Source organism: Calliopsis andreniformis, chromosome 3, assembly GCF_051401765.1.
Source record: "Calliopsis andreniformis isolate RMS-2024a chromosome 3, iyCalAndr_principal, whole genome shotgun sequence".
Lineage (NCBI taxonomy): Eukaryota > Metazoa > Arthropoda > Insecta > Hymenoptera > Andrenidae > Calliopsis > Calliopsis andreniformis.
The window spans coordinates 29,443,977-29,471,121 of record NC_135064.1 but is presented as its reverse complement, the minus strand read 5'-3'; the positions used below and the strand labels follow the sequence as shown (position 1 = coordinate 29,471,121).

Genomic DNA, 27,145 nt, shown 5'->3' with positions numbered 1-27,145 from the left:
AGCGAAAAATTCGAAATCTCGCGGAGAGCCTCTTCCACTCTCCCCGCGAGTCCCTCCACCCGCTAGGTGGAGGAGTGCCTGCCTGTTTGATAGGCGAAGAAGAATCACTCTACTCTCGTGAAACTCCCCGAGAAAGAGGGAGTGACACCATACCATTCTTAATGAGAACGACGCCTCGAGAGATTTCAGGCGTGTGAAAACGCTCGTTCACCCATCCCAGGATGGTGCCTCGGTGCATGCCGCTTAACCACGGCTACTTTCGATATTCCCCCCGAGCCCTGCAACCGGCTCGGCCCCCGTGATTTACTGGTTTCACCCGCCCGACTATGGACTAAGAATCCTTTTCCCCTGTTCGTTCTTCTATACCGTTTCGTGTTTCCACGCGACGTCTTTACCGATTCATATCCCTATACGTGGTTATATTTCCTACGATTGCAAACTTTCGATGTGTACAGTTTCCCGACTGTTTTCGCTGCTTACGTCGCTATTCGTATGTGCACGGTATTTGAGTTTTATCTTATGCCCATGCACATATACACGTGTGCACGCATATAAGTGTAGAATTTCCTAAGATTTAAAATCTGAATTTCCCCTGCTATCGTTCTAGCGTTCCGGCTACGCACCTTCGCGGCTCAGTTATCTATTTCTCGTCCGTCCGCGCTGTCTTTCCGTTCCCGTCCGAATCCCCTTACGCGCCCCTTCCTTAACGCCGTTGCCGCCCTATTCTAGTCGTGCCCGAACACTCTCGTTCGCGTCGGTATACCTGACTTCTTCTCTAATGTTTCTTTACCTTTAACTTTTTACCGACTCTTACCCTCGTGCTAACGATCTTCTTTACCTACACCCTCGCTCGTCTGTACCCGTTTTTCCCGCTCGACCACGCGTGGCTCTCGCGATTCTTTTAACCTCTCCCGCCGATGACAGCTCGTCCGCGAGTCACGTAACATCAATTAGTATCGTAATTAAAGTATTCCCTATCATCCTCTTACCCCTACGATTGTTCCTATTTCCTTTATCTTCGCGTACTACGCGTTACGCAAACACCCCGACGCGAGTGCGACGCTGATCGTTTGATCAAATCTCGATATGTAAGCTTCTATTTTTACAGTTTCGCAGATTGCTGATTCGCCGAAGGGACCCGCAAAGCATCTTCCCCTCAGCTGTACAGTCGACCAGATACGGTAATTACTCTACTTCTCTTATTAATCAAACGTCAGTCGCAAACACGTTAGATTGTGTGTCTCGATGCCCTTCCTTGGACATACGCGTCCCTCGCGTTACGCCTCTATCAATTTGCCTCGCGATTTTCTTATATTTCTATACTCGTTCGTGATTCTATTTGTTATTTTTCTCCTCGTCCCGCTCATCCCGTCCGTGTCCCTATGTTTCGTCTTTTGTTTCTCGCGTGTCCTATCTCAAGTAATTTCCTATTCTCTTCGCATTTATTATTTTATTTCTCCGCGTACCGACGAATATTCGTTCCCTGACCTGTACTAAGTCCCGTTATTCCCGACCGCCCCTGCCTTCGCATTGTGCGTTAATTCCCCCCTTTTACAATGCTCATTTTTCCAGAGTGTTCGATTTTGAAAAACGATTCCTAAACTACCCGGCGCGCCTAATTACTTTTCCTCTGCATGTTTACGACTATTTATTTTCTCCTCGACCTTCTCCTCTCTAATGTCGCCTCTCCGTCCTCGCCACTTCGGTTCCCTGTTTATTTTACTCGCCCCTCATATATCCTCTAGCCGTCTCGATTCTAACGTATCATTTTCTACGCATTTCCATTTTCCCGTTACGTCAATTTTCGTGGCCCTCTCGGTTACTTAGTTAATGAATTATTTAATCATTTCCCTCGCTATGCCCCCTCCCTTCCGCCCCCCAGTCTTCCAGGTGATGCTTACGATCTTCTCTCTTCAATTGTCATGCAAGCAAACTCACTCTTTCACAGCAAAGCAAACTCAAAAACATCAAACGTTCATCGCTCATGTTCCCTCCCCCCTCAGCGCGCCGCCCGTGCGTTTTCCTCACGCTTTGGCCAGCGACTTCGTCAAGCAAGAAATAACATATTCAATTTTATTTACAGTTTTCCAAAGGTCTCCCGTGAGAGTGCATAATCCTGTGCCCTCTCTCTCTTCCGTCGGTTGAGCTCTCCCCTCTCCCCGCTCGTGTCCGACGGAAATTCGCGACTCTACCGTATCTTGTATCTTTGTGCAACGACCCTCAGAGCAGAAAGGTGGGCAACGTCTCTATCCAAATGCCTTGCGACAGCAGTTTGAGTCAGCCCCCCAACCTCTCTCTCTTCGAGAACTCTATCCTCGCGTATCTATATAGTCTACCTTGCAATGTCTCATCAAATACTTGAATAGAAGTTTCGTGTAAAATTTTTCGCGTCCTCGAGATCATTTCCAGAGCAGCGCCCTATCTGTCATGCACACTAGGCAGAGTAGTATGGTTTCGCCTTTCCTTCAATGTCTCGTGGTTTTCTTTTAATTTTCTAGGTTATACTACACTCTACTTTACTTCGTTTCGCTGAGAGGGAAGCGTCGCATGAGCTTGAAGAATTTCGAGAAGCGGTTCTCCACCAGAGACTCGAGCCCTTCCATCCCGAAACCTTTGAGAATCTTTTTTGAATTTATTAAAAGGTATTCTTACTTTAATTTCTACTTTAGGTTAGAGTCGTTGAAGACAACTCACACCCCGATTCTCTTTTCAGTTTTTCGGAATTTCTCCACTCCAGTCTCCCCGAAGAATCGCCTCTCCTCTATGAGGAAAATCATAAGGAATGAAGAGAAAAGGGGGAAAGAGAGAAAAGAAGAAGAAAAGGCCCTCCTCGAGGACTTCCTCGTGCGATCCGACTCGGCAAAAGCACGAGCGGATAAGCCGTGATCGCACTGTCCCCTCGGCGGGCGGGCGTGTGCGGGTGAGTCGCGGTGGTGTCGGCGGTGTGTCGGCGATGTGTCGCGGCGCGTCGCGGTCGACTTCGCGAGAAGAGGTGTCGCGGTCCGTGATCGCGCTGTCCCCTCGGCGGGCGGGCGTGTGCGGGTGAGTCGCGGTGGTGTCGGCGGTGTGTCGGCGATGTGTCGCGGCGCGTCGCGGTCGACTTCGCGAGAAGAGGTGTCGCGGTCCGTGGTCGCGCTGTCCCCTGGGCGTGCGCGGGTGTGTCGCGGCGAGAAGAAGTGACCGTCGGCGCGTGTGGACGCCGCGCCGAAGGGGTGACCGTCGGCGCGTGTCTCGGTCGCGTCGAAGAGGTGCCCGGCGGTGTGTGTGTGGTTCGTCGCGCCCCCCTGTCGCTGCGCTCCGCGCCGTCGGCGAGTAGCCCGGTGGGCGTCGTCCCCGCGTGACTCTACTGCAAGTGGGGTGGGCGAGAACTCTACCGCGTGCTTCTACGGGCTAGCCCCTCTGCCGTCCGCGGATCCAGTGATCGAGGCTCTCATCATCGAGGTAACCCAGACCTAACCCAGACCTAACCCAGACCTAACCCAGACCTAACCCAGACCTAACCCAGACCTAACCCAGACCTAACCCAGACCTAACCCAGACCTAACCCAGACCTAACCCAGACCTAACCCAGACCCTAACCCCGAAGACCCTAACCCCGAAGACCCTAACCCCGAAGACCCTAACCCCGAAGACCCTAACCCCGAAGACCCTAACCCCGAAGACCCTAACCCCGAAGACCCTAACCCCGAAGACCCTAACCCCGAAGACCCTAACCCCGAAGACCCTAACCCCGAAGACCCTAACCCCGAAGACCCTAACCCCGAAGACCCTAACCCCGAAGACCCTAACCGGCAATGTTCTCGTACTGGCCCGTTCTCGTACTGGCCCGTTCTCGTACTGGATATAAATATGTATATATAAATATTCATATATATATAAATAAATATATAAATTTATATTTATATAATCTCGTAAAGGAATGCGTCAAACTCGTGTGGTTCCGAAACAGCCTCTGGGAGCTACGCCAACTTGGCAGTGTCGCTTTCGATATTCTCGTAAGGAGTACGTCAAACTCGTGTGGTCGCGGACCAGCCTCTTAGAGCCACGCCACGATATTCTCGTAAGGAGTGCGTCAAACTCGTGTGGTTCCTAAGCAGCCTCTTGGAGCCAGGAGCCACGCCAACTTAGTAGAGTCTCTTTCGATATTCTCGTAAGGGAATGCGTCAAACTCGTGTGGTTCCTAACCAACCTGCTGGAGCCACGCGAACTTGGTAGAGTCTCTTTCGATGTTCTCCTAAAGGAATGCGTCAAACTCGTGTGGTTCCGAACCAGCCTCTGGGAGCCACGCCAACTTGGCAGTGTCCCTTTCGATATTCTCGTAAGGAGTGCGTCAAACTCGTGTGGTTCCGGACCAGCCTCTTGGAGCCACGCCAACTTGGCACTGTTCCTTTCGATATTCTCGTAAGGAGTACGTCAAACTAGTGTGGTACCGAACCAGACTCTTGGAGCCACGCCAACTTGGCAGTGTCCCCTTAAATGTTCTCGTAAAAGGATGTGTCGAGTTCGTATGGTTCTCCTCTAGGTTTTTTCTTACCGCTGTTGTGTGACAACGTGTGACACTAACTTCAAGGCGCGAAGTTCAAATTGAATGTAATAGAGAAGGCGTCAAAGGTGAAGTTGGAATAAGTTTATATGCTTGAAACTAGTTATAAATATTACTCTACAGAATATTTCAGAGTAAAGAATAAATCAATATCTCCTTAGAAACACTTATTTAAACATTCAAATCTCACCTTTTTTTTCCCCTTCTCTAAGGAATTATCTCCAGCGCCAAGATGTAAAAGACTCGAAAGCTAGAAATCGATAAATGCTGACGATAGTTTTAACGAATTGGAGTTTATTAATTATAATATAATTATGTAATTGGTTCCTTGTTACTAAGATACCAAAAAATTAACAAACATTATAAAAATTTAGCGAGAAACCATTTTGGTACGCGCTCTTCGCCTCAGTCCTTTGAACGGATAAGACGTGTTTTCTCTTGGTTCAAATATAACAGTTTAGTTTGAGTTTAAAATTGTTTCGTTTCTTTACGAGCAGAGTGCTTTAGCGCTCCACGGGCACGAATCCTCCCCGGGTTCAAATAAAAATCCCTGAAGGCCACGCAACACCGCGTCAACTTGGCCGGGTGTCCATCCCTATCCTCGTAAAGGAATACGCCAAGTTTATATGGTTCTCTGAGCTCCTCTGAATCCACGTCAACTTGGCTCTATTCTCTGCGATATCCTCGTAAATAGATACGCCAAGTTAATGTAGTGTTACGCTAGTCGTACCTCGGCTCCTATATTTTCCACCAGATTGCGCAACGGTTGCAACAAACATGATCTACGATCGATGTACTCTCTAGATTTGTTCCTGGACTAATTCTTTTTTTCTTTTTTTCTTCCTTTCCTTTTTTTTTTTTTTTTTTTTTTGTAGGGGTGCTACATGTTTACGGCTAGGACCATTGCTACAGTCAAAGGCATCCTCTACTAGTTAATAAGAAAGTGATACTTTTACAGACGGAATTTCCGCGTAGAATTCATATATAATTGTAACGATACTAAGGAACTAGGTCTTCTTCTAGGTGAAAATTTTTTTTTTTTTTTTTTTTTTTTTTATTCTTAAGAGAAAAAGAAAATACTTTACTTTTTACACTTTTCAACACAGCTGTGATATACATAGTTGCACGAGCAATTCTGATCTTCTTCCTTCCTACAAGCGACTTTGACCATACGAATCCACGTAATGGATTTATGGATAACGAAGTCCTCTTCTTCTTCCCCTCGCTCCCTTTTCTCGTTACTCTCGTCGATTAGCTTGCTCCTTTAATACGTTCGTATTTTCGCGACTCGTTTTCACTTTACGAATTTCGAAGCGTATCGATTCGTGGCATCTAGATATTGTGGCGAAATCATTTTTTTTTTTTTTTTTTTTACGCTTACGGATTTGTTCGTTACACGAACAATCGTTCGTTTCGTCTATATGTCTTTGTTAGGTTGTCCTCTTCGGATAATCGAAATGAACGATGAAATAAATGCGTTTAATCGTTTCTTCGTCATACGCTAAGTTGATTTTTTGTTTTTTTTTTTTTTTTTACTATTCGTCGAAGGTACATGTTTACGGATCACCGCGTGATCGTCCAGTACGGACGAGATAGTACGTTTACAAGGACGCGAAACGCTCGATGATTTCGTGGAAATTGTTCGATGCCACCAAAATCTTCTATGTTGTACTATCCCCTATTGTACTTTCTTCTTTCCTAGTCTTACGACAATTTCAATGGCTTACACCACCGTTGCTGCGCTAGGTCCTTTTGGCTTGATCAGCATCGTAGCGCGTTTAAGAGTATAGTCCCAACCTCTCCAACGGAACCATACGATACCTTCGAAAGAAATATAAAATGTTATTCGCGTTGGCATTTCTGTACATTTCGCCTGATTTTATCGTACGACATCAACCGATCGTGATTCGTCGAAAATTTTAATCTACTTTTACTGTATTTCATTCGTTCGATCATTTCTATTTGTCTTCTTATGTTTTTTTTTCCCTTCAATCTGTCTTTCACATGCAATTTTTACAGTTTCTGATACGTAAAAGAACGGAAATGCATACCTTGTCGAGCGGTCGAATCTTGAGGATCGTTTAAATAAAGACCGTTCAATCCTCGTCCACATGATTTCCACCACCATCCACCTTTCAGCATTGAAGCACAATTCAACGATGATCTATCGTTGTCTCTGTAAATAATTTCACGAACGCGTACTTGTAAATTTCTTTTTTTTTCTTTTTTTTTCCACTAAAGTTGTTAATAGCACACCGACGACGCTTAATTAGCTATGTAATGTGATTCTCGTTTACCATCGATTACGTTCCTTTCCAATTTTGGAAAGGTTTCTTCGATTTTTTTTTTTTTTACGAAAAGAAAAAAAAAAGAAAGAAATACTCTGAACACACTTAATTTGTTTCGTAAGGATAAACAGTAACTGACGATAGAAAACTATTACTTCGCTGGACGAATCGCTGACCCGTTCGTCCCCCAACCCGACCCCTTTCGTAACGAATGAATGCTCGTAACGCTTATTTTTTTTATCTTGTTCTATTCATTCGCGCGAGATCCGTGTCGAGAAACGGATCGAGAGAAAGATGTGAAAAATACATACCTGTTGTACGTCGAAAAAGGACTGTTGTTCGAACCGTACCAGGGATCGTTCAATGAGTCGCCGGCGTTGCCATCGTAACCGTCGATTTCTAACTTATAGTACTCCGCTTCCGAGTAAATCTTGAAATGAGAATACTGTGCGTATCTGGAGAAAGAAATAAAGAATACGTTTTCACTGAAGGAAATTGAAAAAAAAATGCCACGAATGCCTCTAAATGAGTGAATCGGGAAATCGTTCTTTGCACGCAATACCAAACGATTTCCTTCGAATCGAAAACGCGACGCGAATCGCTGTATTACGTATGAACTGACGATTCTTGTATCGCCCTGATTAAATTCACAATGGGATGTATTTCGTTTATGATGATTCTTATCTTCTTTTACTTACCGTTTGTTACCTTCGAAATCTTCGAGTTCTACTCTAAGCATATAATCTTCGTTGTTCGTTAACATGTATATATTCTCGTTACCGAGCCAAAATTCTCGGGCAGGATCGCCGAACCCGTTCTTATAATCGGCCCAATCTCGATTGAAGTTTTCTCTTGGTTCTCCAAAATCGTCTCTTCGTTGAATAACCTTTGTGTAAGAAGAAGAACATGTAACAAGATGTGATCCATCCATAGATGAATCGACTAAATTTTATGTCTGTACGTAGTATTGTTTGCAACTTGATTCGTTCCGTTTCGTAGTCGATTTCGTGATTCGGATATTCGATGTTGAGTATGAGTGAAGTTACCTACAGTACGGAGAAAGGCTCCAACGTAAGAAACTTGAGGTATGATGACATGCTTGGACGATCGTTACGATAGTCGAGAGGTTTAGGCTCGTCTACGATGACTGCCTTTAAATTCCTCGTATATGTATACGATATGTAGATATTAATTCGACTGCATTCCGAAGTATAGTACGTGGAGTAACAAATTCTAGCTTCAAATTTATTTTTTCTTTCAAATGAAAACACTCTCTCGCAGCCTTCCCCCGTATTACGCTACAACTAGCTATGCGAGTACTTGTACACGTTCGCACTATTGATCTCGATGTTCCATCTTTAATTTATTTTTTTTTTTTTTTTTTCGCCAGTAACGTTAACGATGAAACAAACTATGTATGTATCTATAAAACAGGAACGGATGAAAAAGTGAATTGTCGTATGGTTTGAATCGTGATACCACTCTCTCCTTCGTCTTCTTCCTCTTACCGTCCATCCTCCTTCGGCGATATCTTGCTCGCAAAAAACTTTCAGGAACCAATAGGTAGTACCCCGTATTTGAAGATAATAAACACCGCTGTCCCTCATACCTGCGTTCAATAAATCGACGCACGAGTAACCCTGTAACGTTTGATCCGTTTATGCTCGAAACGAAAAGAGAACAAAAAAATCGAAACGCATTGCAATGCAAAGAAGGTAAATACGTAGTTGGTAGGTACATATTTACCTTAACGTCCTTGTAATTAAAGATAGAATCAGTGGTAAAAGTCGAATTTGCCGGGCTTGGTTTGTTTTTCACGCTAGGAAATATAACCCCACGATTTTTGCTCCAAGACCTCTGCTGTGAACTAGAAGGCGACGGTGGTGGTGGCAGCGGCGGTGGCGGCGGCGACGACGACGACGACGGCGACGACGGCGACGACAACGATGGTGTCACAGGAGACGTAAGTGAACCGAGGGAATTGTTGAGATTGCTCGACGACGCCGCCGTGTTCGAAGAAGTGGAAGAAGACAATGACGTTGACACCGACGAAACGACAGTGGTTGACGTGATCGGTGAAACAGTGGTTTCTGGAAGGTCCTCGGATAGTCCAACGTATCTAAATACAAAAATGAATCGTAGAAGACGGAGCTATCGTTTCGAAATCTTTGATTGCACGCGACGATAATTCTCTATCGACGATGACAAATATTAGTAGATACTTGAATAGCTGACATTGGAATGGCAGAATGATCTCCCCTGTGAGATTAAAACTGCGTAAATAAAAAAATAAAAAAAAAAAAAAAAGACCGACATTGAAAAGTGAAAAAGTGGCAGCTGAGACGGCATGGAACAGGAGCAGTTTCGGTTCACTGTAAGCCTCGAACAGCAGAAGCGAACGATTAAAACGGTCCCACAGACCGCCGCGAATTTTACGCGGCAACAGCGAATTTGCGACGGATCGAGAAGACGAACGTACGAATTGATATTGGTGCTAAGAGAATACCACGAAAAATTCGCCACGAATTCGCTGCCGCTGTGAAAAATTCGCGTTGGTGTGCGAGAGCCTTAAATCGATAGGAGAAAATATACGCGTGGCGTGTTTATGTTTTTCCCCGGAGTCAATCGAACCCGACTGCCATCTTTTCAAATTTCAACGGTAAAGTAAGTACATATCTTTTTTTTTTTCTATTTTCTCGAACTTCGCTTCTAATCAACTACGTTGATCAGACAAAAAGCAACTAACCTGCTAGAATCGTATTCGACGAGTCGATCGATGGTAGGATCGAGTAGTAATTCTGCCGGGATTGGACGTTGAGCGAGCGTAGCGACGTCATCTTCTTGTTTTCTCAATCTATTCTCGACTCCTTCCAAGTTTTCAATAATTTTGTTCGTTTTCGATCTTAAATCCGCGTGGATTTCATTGATCGCCCTTTCCTGCCTTTGCGTTTGCGTGAGCAACTCGTCCGATTTCGGTAGGAGATCGTCTACGGAACTTTTTGTGCCGACCTACTCGAATATTTGCGGAAAGTTTAACGTCGATGTTGCGCGTGTTGTGTTAACGCAAGAAGTGTGAAATATGATAAAAAAAAAATGAAAGTGTTTCGGTGGAACCAAATTTTTCTATAAAACGATATAGTGTTGTGGCTGCACCGTATGATCGTACAGAATTTGAGACGTTCCTCTTACGGACAATTCTTGTGAATATTCTTGTCCACCGATGAGGTCGAATTTTACGTATCGATAGACTGTAGACGTGTCGTTTAAGCTTTTAATCCTTCAGTCTCGACCCATGGAATCGTCGAAAGTATGTACGCGTATGTTAGCGACGACGTATTTTTAGTGACAATTTTGGCAAGAACGACCGAACGACGTTTGGTCTTTTATGGATTTGTGATACGGTCTTAGGATGCCTATGGTCCGAAAGGTGAATGGGTGAGACTGAACAGTCCTGATGACAGGCGACGGTTGATGACGACCACGTTCGGTCTCCCAGCCATCGAATATCGTCGTTACATTGAGTGTTCGTGTTTGGAAAGTATGTATGTCTCTCTAGATATGGCAAGCGTGACCCGACGTCGTATTGCTAAAGAATAGGGTGCCTGTGTTCCTGAAGGATCTGGCCACGGAGTGAGGGATTACCAAAGGCTACGCCTTTTCGTAACAGGACTCTAACGAATCTCGTAGCGCTTAGCCCAGATCTTTGGCGGAGTAAAAATCGAAAGTTCCTAATAAGTTTCCTAATGAGAACGAACGTATCCTAATGAGTTTGCATACGATTACGCGATGAAAAGAGATTGTCACGGACAATGAATATCGATTGTGTATCGGTCGTCGCATGCGCTTGGTCTAATCGAAATCGATGATAGATTTCTTCACTTACCACGACGTTCCAAACTTCGTCCATTTTTTCAGAGACGGTTAGCATAGGATACATTTGTTCCACGAGTCGATCCAGTTTACTCTGTTTCATTGGAGATTCGGTAGTAGTTGTAGTTGTCGTTGTCGTTGGCGTTGTCATCGTAGCCGACATCGTCGTGACGTTAAAAATTTCTTGACCGTTTGTCGTTGTTGTTACTGCTGCTGCTGCTGCTGCTGCTGCTGCGTTTTCCCTTACGAGTATCATCGCGTCGTGTACATCCGTCATCATGTTGTAAACCGCTCCCAGGCGATCGGACACCAAATTCATATGAAATTGCAACTTTCTGTCCATATTACCGGTGGCTTGTCTTAAATTTTCTATCTCGATTGTTACATGATTTATTACTTCGTTGCTCATCGCTTTCGTAATTTCAATCATGCTCATACTGATTGGCTTCTTTTCGCTTGCTTCGGCATTTATGTCGTCGTTTTGTAAAAAGTTATTGTCCAATTGATTCTTTAAATCGGCCAGTTTATGATCTATGTCGGAAACCTTTCGATCGAGCGATACTAATTTCTCGCCAAGAATCTTCTCGGACATAGAGTGCTTGTTCTTCTCCTCCCCCTCCTCGTCCTCCTCCTCCTCCTCGTAATGCTGCGGATGAATCGTTGCCCCGCGACGTGCTGTTGATGCTGTTTTTAAACAATTTGTAAAAATTTTAATAAATAACGAAGCGAAAATGACAACCGAAACAATGATACAACCACGCGACGCGACGCGACGGAACGGAAGGGAAGAAATGAAACGAAAAAAAAAATATTAAGTTAGCAAAACTGTATTGTTAATATCATATTGTTCGCGTGCAGTATAGGGCGGACTACGATAACGAATCGGATTATCCACTGGACAATAGATATTATACGTATGTGTGTACGTATGCATGTACGTATGTTCTCGTCTTCTCGTGTGGTTAAGCCTGACTACGATACGTATGAACGAAAACTATGTGTAGTATGTATATGGTAACTTGTACTTCTACACGTACCGCTTGCAAATTCGTTGTCGTTCTCGTCGTTCGTAGCCTTCCTCGTCGAGTAAACGAATTCGAGTGGTGAGAACGTTGGTTGATGTACTGAATTGAACAGTTTCAGATCCAGCGTGCGTAGTTTTGTAATAACAGCATCGGTTTTATCGATATTGTCGTTGACGCGTGAATCCAAAGCTTCCACTCTTCGCATTAGATGTTCCACCGCTTTGTCCAGATTTTCGATTCGCTGCAATTTCGATTCCAAAGTCGAGACTATTACCTCGAAAACGTTGAAGAGATATTGTTCTCTGAAAATAGCAGTTTTGACGAGGAAAATTAAATCGACTTCCAAAGTGTATACTTCCCGGAGCAGCGTTGGGTTGTGGATCGAATAAAAAATTTCAAGAAATGATCTCTCGCGAATCGCATGCCGCTTACGATAGAGTTTGATCTGTAACAGTTTGCATAGATGTATCCTTTCTCCTGTTACGATATGCGCTGTAAGTGCGCCTTGAATTTTACGCAATCCGTTTGTGTACGTGCACTGGTAGGTCGTACCATCGTATTTACCGTATAGATACAAACTTCCTTTCGAACGTCGTTGCTTCGACTACGATAATGCTCTCTTTGAATCTAAAAGCAACCTAGGATTAACATATGTAGAGAATCCTTCGTACTACTACTACTGCTACTGCTGCACCCTGTATTTTTCTTGCTTCTATCGTAGAAAATATGTCGCGTTCGGTTTTCTGCATATGTGTAGCTCTACGCGGTAGATAGGTACTTTCTAACGTTACGATTTACGTCTGTGCGGTGTATGTAGATTCTATAAATATAAAATGAAATTGGAACGAGCGTTAATAGAGCGCGAGCAAGTTACGCGTTTATAAGATATTTTCTAACCACGATGGTCAATGCTAAAACGCTATCACGATCGAATAATGATCAAAGTTGTACTATATAACTCGATTGATGAACGGGAAACATAGTTTCTACGCTACAGGATTAAGTGAACGATAGGTACACTTACGTGTCGATACACGTAAAGGACAGAGAAAAATCAAGATCGTATATTGAGTAGATATACTTGTACTGAAGACGATAAACGAAACATTACACCTACGGTGGTGACTTTGGAAGGAATAACCAAACAGGAATCAATTATGGGCACAATGCTGAACGATACGATCGCCACACGATAGAAACTAATTTATCCAGTTTTGGCCAGGTTTTTACTAAATTCTCCGGTTGTAACCAATGAAGCCAACGATCGAACCTTGCTTCCGTTTACGGACCATTCTCAATTTTGCGGCACAGAATTTTCTCTACTGTCGACTATACCTACAAATTGCGTGCATAAATTCTGCGCGTACGTACACGTTACAAATATACAGAGTATTCGACCGTAGATGCAAGAATTTTATTTGTAAAAGTTTACGTACGTACCTATACATAGGATATTCTACTATAAGTGGAAGACACTTTTAAGCGATTCTGGACGGTGAAAGTAAGGGGAAAATGAAGAAGAACGAAATTGCGATTGAACTTTCGTTACTTAATTGTAAGCGTTTAAAAATTTGGTAAAAATCTGCCTGAAACTGGGCGAACCGCTTGACATCGTTGTTAGCGCGAAGACTGTGGAAAGGATCGAATCGATGAGAAAGCAGAGATTGCCGTAGCCGCTTTGGACCAGTTCGAGAACCCTAGAATTATACCGCAATTATGTAAAGCGATTGTTTGTTTGTCTTTCAACATTAGTGATTACGACAAACGTTGCTTTCTTCGAACGCCTGTATTTGACGCGAGTAGGACTCGAGATGCAATTTCGTTATCCTTGATTATCGCTTTATTGATTTTCGATTTGTCTCTAACTACGCGAATACACGTACAAGTATACACACATTGGTATTTCTATATTACTTTCGTTTCTATAACTCGGTACATTTCCCGCTTTGTTCGTCGCTTCGTATAAATTGACGTACCGCGAGGAGGTTAACATTTTTCAGATCTCTACGGTGAAAGTAGACTCGGGTATTATGAAAATTATTTCCGCGAAAGAAGTGTCGCAAACTCGAAGGATAAAAACTGAGGAACTGACGGTGAAAAGTTGAAGCGGAATGCTTTAAAGTGCAGAACGAGACGGTGCGCGGTGTTCCACGACCGGAAATGTTTCTAACGATACGCCTGAGATAAAAACGGCGGACCGCGAAACGAAAAATGGTAGCTGCCGTGAAACGAGTTTAAACCGACTGATGGTGATTGAGTTCTGCGTTGAAGAACGCGAATATATTTGGTTCGGACGATTGATATTCGCGAAGAAACAACGCTTTATTCGTGAATCGCGATGCGTTTTTGCTCTATGCACATACGCTTGGAGCTTCGATGTAGCGACAACTATGTGTATGCGTATACGTACTATTTTATTACATACTATACGTATTATTTATGTACACATATATGCATGTACATACCTAAAACGTGATCGGTATTCGTCTATTCGTTTCTGCCAAGGAATCTTGTGAAGCTTATGCAATCGTATTGTCATAACTAGAGCTCGGGCTTGTTACGCAACTAAATAACTATAGTATCTCGCTGAACGGATATCGTTCTATATTTGCGATCCGATCGCTTCTCTTTCCGTTCCCTTTCGCGTCCTTCTAACTTCTAACCGATATCGAGCGAAGGACGTGAACCAAAATATCCTTTATCGATGATATTGCACGTACGCAGATATTGCATGTACTTACGTACTACCCTATCGCAATGCGATTAAACGGTCGAATCATCGAGATATACGACCAGACTGTTAACGAAACGATCGAACAAGATTTACCGAATGAATCCTTCTGCTATCGCACGAGATGCACGACGTAAACAAATTTCTTCGCACGTATCGATATTTCGATTGATGAATGTAAAGTCTGAAACAATCTACTTTTAGTGCAGTCGGTAACAAAGTGAAAGGAAAATGAAGCGAACCCTTTCATTTTTTTTAATTTATACGCACATGAGAAAGAGTGAGAAAAAGAAGTGTGTAGTGGGGAAAGAGGGCAGGGAGAGAAAGCAGAAACAAATTATTATTCTCGTAACTGAAATTTAACGAACGCTAAACGAGCGGAGAGCGAAACCTTGGTCCCTGTCTGTATTCCGCTTCACGAACTTCTTGTCTTCGGTAAGAATTTGGGAAATTAGGCGATAGGAGGAAAATCACGATTAGATAAAAGTTAATACAGACCTATAACTTATGTTTCTGTTTCGAGATATCAGTGTTGGAAACTTTTTTCCCTTATTCTATTCCATCGAAGATGATTAAATGTTCCGAATGCTTTAGTAATACGTACTTATCTTGAATTCAATTCTTTTATACCGAGTAAACGAAACGGATAAACTACAGTTTTACGACCCTAGCTCCGTTCGCTCGTCGCAAATAATGGAACATATTCCACTGAATTAACACTCCTTCGACGTGACGCGAGTTGTTCAAAATGTTTGGAAAACGTTGATGACAGTAAAACATAAATTTTTCAAAAATTTCTCTCGTATCATTTTGCGGTACGAACGCAGATATAGTAGCTTTAACGAAACATGTGTTGCGATGGAAACTGTCAAGTCACGATTATCGTTGTACTACATACATGCTCAATTGTTTCTTTGCAATCTCGAAAATCCATTCGCGTGTAAAATTGCTTTTCTATGGACTTTACTCCTGATTTCCGAACCATACTGAGAACTGGCAAATGTTTGACAGATCGATTTGTTCTTGTATTTTCTATACGAAGAGTGAAATTGTTTGCTTTCTTCGAAATTTCAATATCGTTCGACTCGCAACTTGAACTCAAGTAAATCGTTCGAAATAACGACTTTGTAATAAGTATTATATAGTTCAATAAATATAGAAGAGGAAACAGTAAGTTAGTGATAGTCAAGGTACTGCTGACAGACGGAAGACAGCTAAGGCAATAATAGGTGAACGGATAGGTAGTATATCCGTTAGGATAGGGTATATCCGTCTACTTACTACAGTATATAATGTTATACGAATGTGTGTAAGATACTGCGTATATTTGCGAACATTATGTGCGAACGTGTTCGCACCCAGCCAAAGCCTTGCATTGAGCGCGAGAAATCTGGAGATAGCCTAATGTTACGAAAATTGATGTCGCTTAGCGAGTATATGTACATGTGTAACTATATGCGAATGCACGTGAGATAGAGCGAAAAATAAAAACGTACTTAAGACGAATATATAATATTGTAGGTATGTACATACAGGAGAGTCGGTCAGCGGAAGAACGAAACGAGGGAATATATCATACTAAATACTTTCACCGACTCAAAACTGTTAACGCGACGTGGCAGTATCGTTCACTGACCAGTCGATCTTTTCCATTGATATTTATCGTTCGGTTTGATAACGTCTGCGTAATGTTCCGTACAAAAATGTAAGGTCGATGACGGTCGTTGCCCCTCAGCCATTCGATATTGTTTAATATCGATAACATCGAATCGATCGAAAGATGAACGAAACAAATGAAGAAGGGCGAAAATAGCGGAAACTGGAAAAAGAAACAAGTACATACATAGGTGTACATACCTATATACGACCACTTCAAACGATTCTAGCCGCACCGAGTCTCTCTCTCTCTCTCTCTCTCTCTCTCTCTCTCTCTCTCTCTCTCTCTCTCTCTCTCTCTCTCTCTCTCTCTCTCTCTCTCTCTTTTATTCAATGGCTTCAGTATAAGAAAGAGATAGAGAGTGGTGGTGTGATCAGAATCGTCTGAACTAAGTATACTATTTATAAATGAGCGACAGTCGAAGATGAAAAAGAATGGCGATTAATAGCGGTCTTATAGAATCCGTTACGTAAACAGCAAAAAGACACTTTTTTTATTATTCAGTATTAAACTGTCTCCCGTGAAACGTCTATTCGTATTAAAAGGTAAATCTCTCTCATCATTGTGTGAAATTACATTAGGATGAAGGGGCGGGCGAATATGCGTCAACAATGCCAAAGTACGGAAGAAGACAGTGCAACGTCAGAATTTATAGCGGAGTATTGTAGATGTATATACATAGGTACTTTGTACATTGCCATGCGCCACGCGAATCGAAAGGATGAAAAGAGAAAGTGAGAAAAAGGAGACTATAGGTAAACCTGTTTGATACAATAGCGGAAATTCTTACTTCCATTTCTTGCGATCGAAATGTGATCTTGGACTCTTAACAGCGTTTCCCTTCCTTTTTATCGATGTGCTGATTGAAATGGCTTGCATTTTCGAAACTAGCCAGATGGGGATCGATTCGATTCCGAGTCGGTGTAATATCGGTTTCCAATGTTTCCATATATGTATCTATTAATATAATTGACACTGACAATAAGCGTGTACAATAATTATTATTCCTAAGTATAAAGAACTTTTTATAATCATTGTGGAACAAAAAATACAAGTTTGCACAATATTCGACGAAATCGATCTTGTACGTACGAACGATAAATCGATTCGACAAAATCAATTCGTGTCTATCGATACTCGCAAAAATTGCATACGTATGTATACATGCGTTAAAAGACTGATTCGGCAAACGTACTGCATCGACCATAGACGATAATAGGTAGTCTCGAATCGAGATAACGCGAGAATATCATTGACGAAATCGGTAACGTCCACGACTCGCGCTCGCGACCAACGCAACGGTTTCGTAATCGAAACGTGACGTAGTTTTACGTAATTGTGATTACTCGGATGATTATCTTCTCTATGGACGCTTGTCCTCTATCGTTCGATCTCTCGACGAGCGTTTGAAAGCATATAGAAAGCGCGTTAAAGCTGTACAAATTTTTTGTTTCGCAAAGAAATTCGTCGCACTTCGAATAATCGCCAGAACTGACGTAGATTCATACGTTGTTTGAGAAACCATCCTTTTTAAAAAGGGAATAAAGCTGTTTATCGTTCGATATATCGTTAGATATGTCGTGTGTACTACTTACTTATTGTCCTACGAATGAACGAATGTCTACGTATGTTTAAAAGAAACTTCGCAGCAAATGAAAATGTAAAACCCTGATTCTTCTCGCTTGAAATACGTGGATAATTATTCGACATACGAGCTACTTACCTGTTGCGTGGAGAATTGCGGGTGGCAGATGTCGGAATCGTGTTTCCAGTGACGTTGACTCCATTGTTACTGATATTACGAGTACTATTACGCTCGTCGGCAGATGTCCTGGGCAGTCTAGGACTTCCAGCAAACACGAAACCCAATAGGCACGTGGTAATGATTATAGCCTCTCTCATAATCGAAAGTTGAAGAGAAATAAGGGGATACGATAGAGACAAGGAAGCTGACGACGTACAGAGCAATTACGATGCCGTCGATGACGAAGGAACGATAGAAGAAGACGAAGAAGAAGAAGTAGAAAAAGAAGAAGAAGAAGATGGGGAGGGAGACACAGAAAAACAGAAAAAGGAGGAGAGGTAGAAGTAGAAGAAATGATTAAAAAAAGAAACGGAATAAAGATACCCGATTTTAAAGACACGTACCGATACACTCGACGAAGATTGCTTTGCATTCGATTAGTGGTTCGCGTGCAAAGAGTTCCTCTTGCCATCGAACGAAACATCCATTTGCTTGGAAAACAACCAAACTATCGGATGAGACAATTTTCACTAATGGGAAATCGCAACAAGTAGCGCGAGTCACTTCCTATGAAAAAAGTTTGTAACCAGATTCAATGAGGAGGCTATTGTTTTTCGACGAATTATGAAATCCGTTTGTCGTTTATCGTATCACTACCTAACGACGACCGACCACCACCTTTGCGAGTCGATTCTGTTTAGGGCTGCGACGTTAATTTTCCATACACGCGTTTTCCTTCTGCTGGTTTTCAAAAATCACAAAGGTACGCTGACTAATCGAGTATCGAAGTAACGTTTAGCGCTTCTTTTTCTTGATCCTGCGTTTCGGCCCGCTAATTACTTCTTCTCTTTCCCTTTGGTTAGAGCAAAGTTATCATTTGCTGGTCGTTCAAATGTCGTATCACTTTTTTTATCTTCTTTTATCGTTCATTTGATCTTTTTCTAGAAGACAATCAACAACACTACCTTTCGTTCTTTTTTCTTCTATTGGGATTATCCGTGCTTTTTCGGTACAGTTTGAATGAATGGACGGGGAAGGACGAAAGAAAAATGAAAATACGAAACGGTGATCGACGAAAAATAAAAAAGTGCACGTTGTCTCTCGAAACGAGAGATTTTCTTTCGATTTCTTCCTATTTGTCCCGTGAACCGATGATCCTGATCGATGCGCCCTTGTTGTCTCCTGCCGCCGCCAGACGTTCTCCTTTTGCTTTTGCAACACCGATAGAGTTCGATGGCTTTCGCGTTACGTTTAGTAAGACTGCCGGTGTCGATTCGCCTGGATGAGGACACCGGGTGATGCGACAAGCTTCTACGATCACCCCCTATACTCGCTCTTACCGTTTCTCGTTTGAGAAACTGTTTCGCTATCGCTCGTCTCTCGATTGCCGCGCGAAATGCACAGCAGCTGTACGCGTCGGTGCACCGCCACCGTGTCTTTCGAGTTTCGTGGTGAACGACGGGACCACCGATACCATAAAACACCAACGACAGTGTACGGACCCCACTGAACTGTAAGAGAGTTACTTTCACGTTCGTACGTGTCCACGTTGAAAGAATACGGCCTATGTCTCTTTCCCCCACTGATCTACCGATCATTCTGGTCTCTTTCCGCCCTTTCCCCATGTTACAAAGCTATGCGATCCGATCTGAAACGATTCGATCCTTTGGATTCGTTCTGTTCCGCTCCGTTCCACTGCGACCCCTCCTCTTCCTTCTTTTCCTCCCTCTTCGACCCCCCCCCCCCCTCCATCTCTTCCTTCCACCATTCTGTCAAACGCTGCTGTTGACGAGGAACTGAGAATGGCAATAGCTCGATCGACATAAAAAGAAACGATATAGCCCGGAATCAAAGTTCTTTTTACCGCGCTAGAGTAGAAGTCGTAGTCAGTGAGGTACGACGGATACAGAGTTTGGAACATTTGGGTCGTCGTTTGGTCGAACCGGAGATCGATAATGCGATTCTGTCTAGAGTATAGATTATATTCTACGCTAATATTCTTGAAGACAAGATTGCGTATAGTCAAATGCGAAGGAATCAAGCTTCAGTTGCAACAACACATGTGATGCGTATTCTGAAGTTGAACAAACAACGGTAATAATATAATTACAATGTAATCGTACCTGTTTCGAAGCGAGCATGAGTATTATATTATGAAGGTCGAGAATGCTAACCAACCGTAGACAACTGAAACAGAGAAGAAAGCGAGAACTTCTCTCTCCAACCCCCACCCCACCCCTCTCTCTCTCTCTCACGCTGTGTTTCCAACTCAAAGATGCTGTCCTTCCTTCCAGCCTATCTCACTTTAAGCCTAAATAGCTGATCTTGTTCATATGAAAGCGCGAGTACAAATTCTATGAATATTTCGCATACGCTGAAAAACTCTGCACAGTATTATATCGTACTTAATTGATCGAGACCATAAAGTTGAATTGTAAAATTATCATACTCACGATCGAGCACCGCATCCCGAAGGTTTATATTCCGTATGATTGAATGAAAGTACAAGTACATAAGTGACTCAATAATTAAGAGTTTCGACAAATTTACGCATAAGTAAATACAATTAACTTGATGATGTTTCGAGAATAGTGCATTTATTTAAATTTCTCGCGTTTACTCAGCGTGAACTCGATCATCGACAACGCCGACGCGTTGGTTAAGAAACGGACAAGCATCGACGGTGATTTTACCGTGAAACGCGCATTCCGTGATTATCAGGTCGCAACGAAGCCGAGTGTGCGTTGAAATTCCAGAGATGACCTCGGTAAGGTAAGAATAGAAAAATGAAAAATTGAATTGGCGAAGAATTGAAAGAAATAAGTGTGGTGAATCGTATATGTTATATAACGTCAAACGAAATAAAAGAAATGAAAGAACGGAGAAACCAAAAGGATAAATAAACGTGTAGAAAAGAATGATTGAAAAAGATGAGAAACGGATTAAATTCGATTGAAAAGTTAGAAATAGTTGCCGAATCGTCTACCGACTTCCATGCTTGAATGCTATGAAAGGTGAAAGAGCGGCGTAAAAGCGAGTCGAGTCCGTTCGGTTGTTACGTCGTTAGGTCGACCGGTCGACCAGTCGATCGACTGGTTGGTTACCCGTTCGCTCGCTGCTTGATAAAATGCTATCGCCCTTTTCTTGCTGATCAAAGAAGGATACACAAGCCGGTCTCCGAACACGAATCGTGAACAGCAAAGTCCGGCTTTCGTCCAACTATAACACTGCCTTGAAGCAAACATTGTTCATTCAATGAATCTGTTCAACGGCTTTCGCGAAAGTCGAGAACGGACGCTGAAACACAACACGCACGATACATTAGTAATTTCCAATTTTAAGATTTAACCTTGCTGGAAACAAAAACAATCGATACGATATTTAAACATTCCGTTACGATGCGAAGACTTTTACGAGAGCACGAGCTTCAAACCATACAATGAAATGCGTGTGAGGGAAGAATATCGTAAATGCGTACAAATCTAGAAACAAGATTGAGATTTCATTTATTGAATTACACTGCAGTCTCCCTTTCATTCTTCTTCGAGCAGATAACATCTTTTTAGCGTAATTTTCTATACGCTTACATTATTTCAAATATACAAAATAATGACTATTTATTCTGTGATAGAATAGAAAATCTATTTAGATATATAATGCCATAAATACGATCTACTGATCTTTCTTTCACTCTCTCTCTCTCTCTCTCTCTCTCTTTCTCTCTCGCTCTCTTTCTTTCACCCTCTCATACACATACACACACAGAATATCTCTCAATAATATGGCCTCCGAGGATTGTTCTGAAGAAAAAGAAAAAGAAAATTTCAAGTTAGTCATACTAGCACTTTTGTTGAGCGAACATGATTCGTTCGATTACGTTAATAACTGAAAATGGGTCGTTACCAATGGATTAGGCCTGAATCTATAGGCGAGCATCATTCTCTTCCTATAAGCATCGAACTCGTCGTCATCCCTAGACACACCATCCGGTTTTTCTGAACCCAAACCAGCGCTATCGAATCTGTTGGTCGCTCTGTGACGTCAAAAATTTTTTAAATATTAGTAGAATATACGGATAAATTTATAAGAGCGGTGTAGTTAAAAAATTCGAATTACTTATTGATAGGTTCGGTACGACCGTTGCCTTCGCTACCCAAGCCTTGTCCTTCGCTCCATCCGAGTTTTTGCAACATTTGAAATCCTACAAAACGAAACATTTGTCAGTTAAAATGATCGAATGATTCGTTGAAAGCGTTCTCGAAAGAAAAAAAAAATGAAACGATAAGTTTGACAGTTGCGCGAATGACATAAACTGTTTAGTTCACGACGCTGCTCCTACTGTTTAGTTCATGACGCACCTATGTTGTCTTCCTTTAGCTTGTACTCTTTGTAATCGCTCAAATCGGGTTCCTTTCCTTGTTTGACTGCGTTGTATTGTTCCATGAATTTTTTCAATTCATCCGGTGGTAAAAAGTCTCCGATATGATGTTTTCCCTCTGCTTGAGCGGTCAATTCTTCTGCCCACATTTGAGTAGCCTCCATTTCGGCGGATCTAAGTTTATGTTCCCAGGTACCGCCTTCAGTTTCCTCGTCACTGTCATACTCGTATTTGTGTTTTCCTTGCGCCTCCAATCGTTTCAACTCTTCCCGTTTTTTCAATAAATTTTGATAGAGAAGATTTATCTGAGGACAGAACGATAAATTAGGAAGGGACATGGATCGTACGAGGAAAGACTTAGAATGTGAACTTTAATACGAATTCGAAAAGTTACCTTGTAATGATCCTCCGCTTTTTTCCATTGTTCTTCGGTAAGATCCAACGTACCGAAAGTTTGTCGGGCGTACTGTATCAACGCAGGGTCGTTCCGCGAAACTTTCGTCAACATAGGATTCTTTGCTTTTGTTTGTTGCACCTTTGCAGCCGATGGAATTATAACTGCTGCTTGTCCGATTTGACCGGGAATCGCGATGCCTGGTTGCGACAAGCCACCGCTTTGTTTGCGCACGGATAACATGTTCACTTCCGGTATGATTATCCTGCTGTCCGGATCGCCCCAACGACTACGCCTTTTCCGTTTACGTTCCTCTTTGTTTTCCTCTTTCGATTGATCTATGGAATTATCATTTATTTTTTTCTCTTCTTTTCTCTTACTACTTTTACTTTCTTAGATACGACTTAATCGAATGTCTTGTTTACCTTCGAAAGAAACGTGTTTGTTGACATGGTCTTGCTCGCCATCTTCATTATCGCTAAGAGCATCTTCTGGACAATATAGTTCCGCGCCACTGTCTTTGATTTCTTTAACCGTCTTCTCAGCACGTAACTTGGCAACTAGCCCCCTGTACTGCATATACGCTGCACTTTGCTTTTGATGCAGAAACCTTGATTAAAACAGTACTTAAGACTCTGTAGAGCAATATATTCTCCGAGATTAGGTTTTGTAGTTACAGAACGAAAGAAAGAAGATAAAGAAAGGGGGAAAGAAGAAAATGTCGATACAGGAAAACGAATAACAGGAAAGTGTAAAACGATCCGTATTCTACTCGTAACGAAAATACAACTACCTACGTATGTATAATTCTACGAGAAAACTTGAGGTAACATCGATTTTCACTGAAAATCGATTCGACTGATAGTGATATTTTCACGAACAATACGTTATCGAAGTCAACGAAATTGTAAATCATCGAATATTCAAATGAAAATGATCTAAAATAAAATTGTCGAGTTATTCGTTTCGAATGACGAATATACTACTACTATACTACTACTACTACTGCTACTACTACTACTACTACTACTACTACTACTATTACTACTACTACTACTACTACTACTACTACTACTACTACTACTACTACTACTACTACTATTGCCACTACTACTACTACTACTAGTACTACTACTACTATTACTGTTACTACTACTAATACGACTACTGCTACTACCACCACCACCACCATCACCACTAATACTACTACTACCGCTACTACAACTACTACTACAACTACTGCTGCTGCTGCTGCTGCTGTTGTAGTTGTTGTTGCTGCTGCTGCTGCTGCTGCTGCTTCTGCTGCTTCTGCTGCTGTTGCTCTACTACTTTACGTAAAAGTGAAGAAACCAGAATGGAGACGGGTGAGAGATCGAAAGACTTGGTATGAGCAAACGGATCGGAATAAGATGAAGCATGAGCGCCGCGTTAAGGAGTGCGAATGAGACGGGGACCAGTGAGGACAGTAGTTACCATAATTTAGGATCTTGAGCATTCTTCTCTCGCGCTTCCTGTTCGATTTCATCCCCGCAGTCAGCGACGATGCGTGCCAGCTGCTCAGCCTCTACGGGACACACTTAGAAGCCTTTGTCAGACATGCGTAACAACGCTAAAACTTTATTTGTGTTTCTGTATCGTAGATATTACACGAATAGTTTCGACAGATACGCTTTCACGTATCTCACGTTCGCCCACACGTCTCGTGTTCGGCGTATCGCGCGCGCGCACACACGACGTTTAAACCGCTTCGATGTTTCGAACGAGCGAGGATATATTGTTCTTCTTTGTAGAAAAAGACCGTTACGCGGCGATACGTCGAAAAGAAGAAATGGTTGAAAATAATCGACATGTCGTACCTAGCTGGTCGGTAGCTTGTAGATCGGCCATGGGTGGCCTCACCGGTGGTGGCACTTGAATGTTAGGAGGTCCCAGTGGTGGTACCTGTGTCACTCGATTAGGAAGAGGATACGTAGTTGATATCATTGGAGGAGGCGTTGGACCAGTATTTTGAATGATGGGAGGTGGCGGTATATTTGGCGGTGGAATATTCAAATTTGGTGGTGGAACCGAATTTATGTTTGAAGGAACACCGTGAACCGGAGGTGGTGCTGACATCACAGATGGTATCACGTTCAGCGGAGGAACGTTCGACATATTCGACGCGTTCGGTAGACTGACGACGATTGTCTGGTGGTTAGTTTGCGAGTTTGGAATCGGCATCATGCTCGGCGGTATTTGTGTGATCGTTGATAATAAATTGGGAGGAGGAATATTCGGCGGTGGTAAATTCGTAGGTTGTAGAGTTGCGGGAGGCGGAATACCGCATTGTCGTCCGCTCGAAATTACGTGTTGCTGTGTAACTGACGCCACAGGCGTTGACGATGCAGATGGCGATCGGAATGAAGTCGTCGATGATGATGATGATGATGACGAGGAGGAGGATGACGACGACGACGACGATGACAACGATGACGACGACAACGACGACGACGACGACGACGACGACGACGACAACAATGACGTCGATGATGATGATGATGATGATGATGATGACGTCGACAACGATGACAACGACGACGACGTCGACGATGATGAAGATGATGATGTTAATGACGAGGACGATGACGACGCCAAAGATGACGAAGTGAGAGAAGAAGAAGGAGTGGAACAAGTGGAAGAGGATGAAGAAGGACAAACAGGAACAGAAGATGACAAGGACGTCAACGATGACAACGACGAAGAGGAGGAAGATACCGAAGGATGCGGTAGTGGTGGAGGTGGTAAATTTTGTAGATTAGGTGGTATTGTTCGAGAGACGTGCATATTTGGTGGAGGTATATTGGTATTGTGTGGAACAATCTGGACAGGAGGAGGTGGATGTATCGTGTGAGGCGATGATATTTGTATCCTCGGATCCCCGGTTCGATCGTCTATACCGAGATAAGCGTTGGACATATTCTTAGGTGGAGGCATTCTCGTTAAATTTGGAGGAGGAACGTTCGTTACTAAGTTCCTCATATTAGGTGGTGGAATGCCTGTCAGATGCATTATAGATTGAGAGACCAGAGATGGAACAAGAGATGGATTTCCATTACGGGACACGAAACCCTGTTGCTGACTGTGTTGCATGCGTTGTATGTTGGAAGGTAACTGAGTAAAGGAACGTCGAGTTTCTGGGCTTCGAGATGCTGGACGTCTGGTAGGAGAAGGACTCGAGGACGAACTGTGCCTTTTGTTGGAATTTTTTTCCCATCGAGTATCTCCTCTTCTACGATCCCTTCTATTCTCCCAATCTCTATTCTTATCGTTGTTTCTTCTTCTCTCTTTTTCTTTTGCATCTTCGTCGCTTTTATTCTCCCTTTTCTCCTCAGATTTTGTAGAGAACGATGATTCTGTTCTCCCTGATCCTTTGTTGCTTGCAATCTTTTTGAATTGGTCCAGAAAACTGCCATCATTTGCGAACAGATTAACTGTCTGCGAAACAACTGATTTCTCTTCTTGTTTTCTGCAATAGAAAAGATCGAATTTTCTAATACAAATCTGAATACAATGCTAACGATAACGTGGAATGATTAATAGAACTTTTTGTTGACTTCATTCTCAGCGTAAACTGAAACTACCAGCTAACAATAAATTGATGTCATTGACACGCGCACATAACCAATTGATGGATAATGATTTCGAAATAATGTAAAACGAGTACGTGTTTCCAACTATCTTACAGTATTTGCATTCAACGATAAGCTTCGAATTAGCGAAAAAGTCTGGCAACTGTTACTTACTTGATAGAGCTAACTTTATTTGATATCGAATTGGGGACTACCGCGCTCGTCTTTTTCATACTTTCCACAGCTTCTTTTGCTTTTTGTTCTTGCATCTTTGCCTGTATTTCGAGTTTTTTCTGCTGAATAATTTGTTCCTGCTTCGACATTTGAGCGAAACGCTCATTTCGCGACGTTTTCGAAACGAACGGATCAGAACCTTTCACACCACGATACGCCATATTTGTTATGTCGCAGACGTCTCGCACGAGCAAACTACAGCTTCGATCGAAAACCGCGTATCAATAGGTATAAATGGACTGGTCGATCGCGTACACTACTGAATCGAATGGTCGCGAGGAGCCAACTGGACGCTGGCTAAACGAGTAGAAGTAGAACGATCATTGACAAAGTACACACACACACATATATATATATATACGACACAGCCTAAACTTTTGTGACTACATGAATCGCGCCATCTTTTAAAATAAGGCATATGTGCCATCTAATCAAAGTCAGTAGTGCTAAGGTATCTTTTGTATATAGTATTCTTTGATACAAAATAGTATATCTCGTAGAAAACACGAGACAGAAATCATAAATCAGTGCCAAGTTCCGATCAGAAAAATGCTGAACATATAGTTTATAGCTGTATACATGTCGGCACTTGTGTGAATCGTTTATGTACATACACGTACTCTGTATATTATCCCTAGCAAAGAAGATTAGATAGAGCGGAAGGTTCCATAAG

The 27,145-nt window shown here is 42.6% G+C and overlaps 3 protein-coding genes across 6 annotated transcripts; all 3 read right to left on the bottom strand.

The window, feature by feature from the left end:
- Positions 1-5,097: 5,097 nt before the first annotated feature.
- LOC143177212 (uncharacterized) lies at positions 5,098-18,070 on the bottom strand. 3 transcript variants are annotated; one of them, XM_076375049.1, is made up of 10 exons: positions 17,838-18,070; positions 11,739-12,028; positions 10,715-11,385; positions 9,578-9,840; positions 8,578-8,950; positions 8,340-8,471; positions 7,530-7,717; positions 7,143-7,286; positions 6,595-6,719; positions 5,098-6,364 (listed from the first exon to the last, which is right to left on the bottom strand). In XM_076375049.1, the coding sequence occupies exons 1-10, from the start codon at positions 18,014-18,016 to the stop codon at positions 6,267-6,269; spliced, it is 2,463 nt and encodes an 820-aa protein (XP_076231164.1). In that variant the 5' UTR covers positions 18,017-18,070; the 3' UTR covers positions 5,098-6,266. The 3 variants fall into 3 exon arrangements, with proteins under 3 accessions (XP_076231164.1, XP_076231166.1, XP_076231165.1); XM_076375051.1 differs by having other exon boundaries at positions 11,739-11,967; positions 17,838-17,958; XM_076375050.1 differs by lacking the exon at positions 17,838-18,070 and adding an exon at positions 12,159-12,240.
- A 3,269-nt stretch (positions 18,071-21,339) lies between these two features.
- Positions 21,340-26,768, bottom strand: LOC143188946 (uncharacterized). Of its 2 annotated transcripts, none has more exons than XM_076393505.1 (9): positions 26,413-26,768; positions 24,487-26,135; positions 24,104-24,206; positions 23,056-23,240; positions 22,631-22,968; positions 22,217-22,541; positions 21,975-22,059; positions 21,762-21,891; positions 21,340-21,658 (listed from the first exon to the last, which is right to left on the bottom strand). In XM_076393505.1, exons 1-9 carry the CDS (start codon positions 26,631-26,633, stop codon positions 21,632-21,634), a joined length of 3,063 nt encoding a protein of 1,020 aa, XP_076249620.1. In that variant the 5' UTR covers positions 26,634-26,768; the 3' UTR covers positions 21,340-21,631. The 2 variants fall into 2 exon arrangements, with proteins under 2 accessions (XP_076249620.1, XP_076249621.1); XM_076393506.1 differs by having other exon boundaries at positions 24,104-24,194.
- LOC143188730 (uncharacterized) lies at positions 23,210-24,048 on the bottom strand. The gene is made up of 2 exons (XM_076393146.1): positions 23,993-24,048; positions 23,210-23,950 (listed from the first exon to the last, which is right to left on the bottom strand). The coding sequence occupies exons 1-2, from the start codon at positions 24,046-24,048 to the stop codon at positions 23,569-23,571; spliced, it is 438 nt and encodes a 145-aa protein (XP_076249261.1). The 3' UTR covers positions 23,210-23,568.
- Positions 26,769-27,145: the final 377 nt, after the last annotated feature.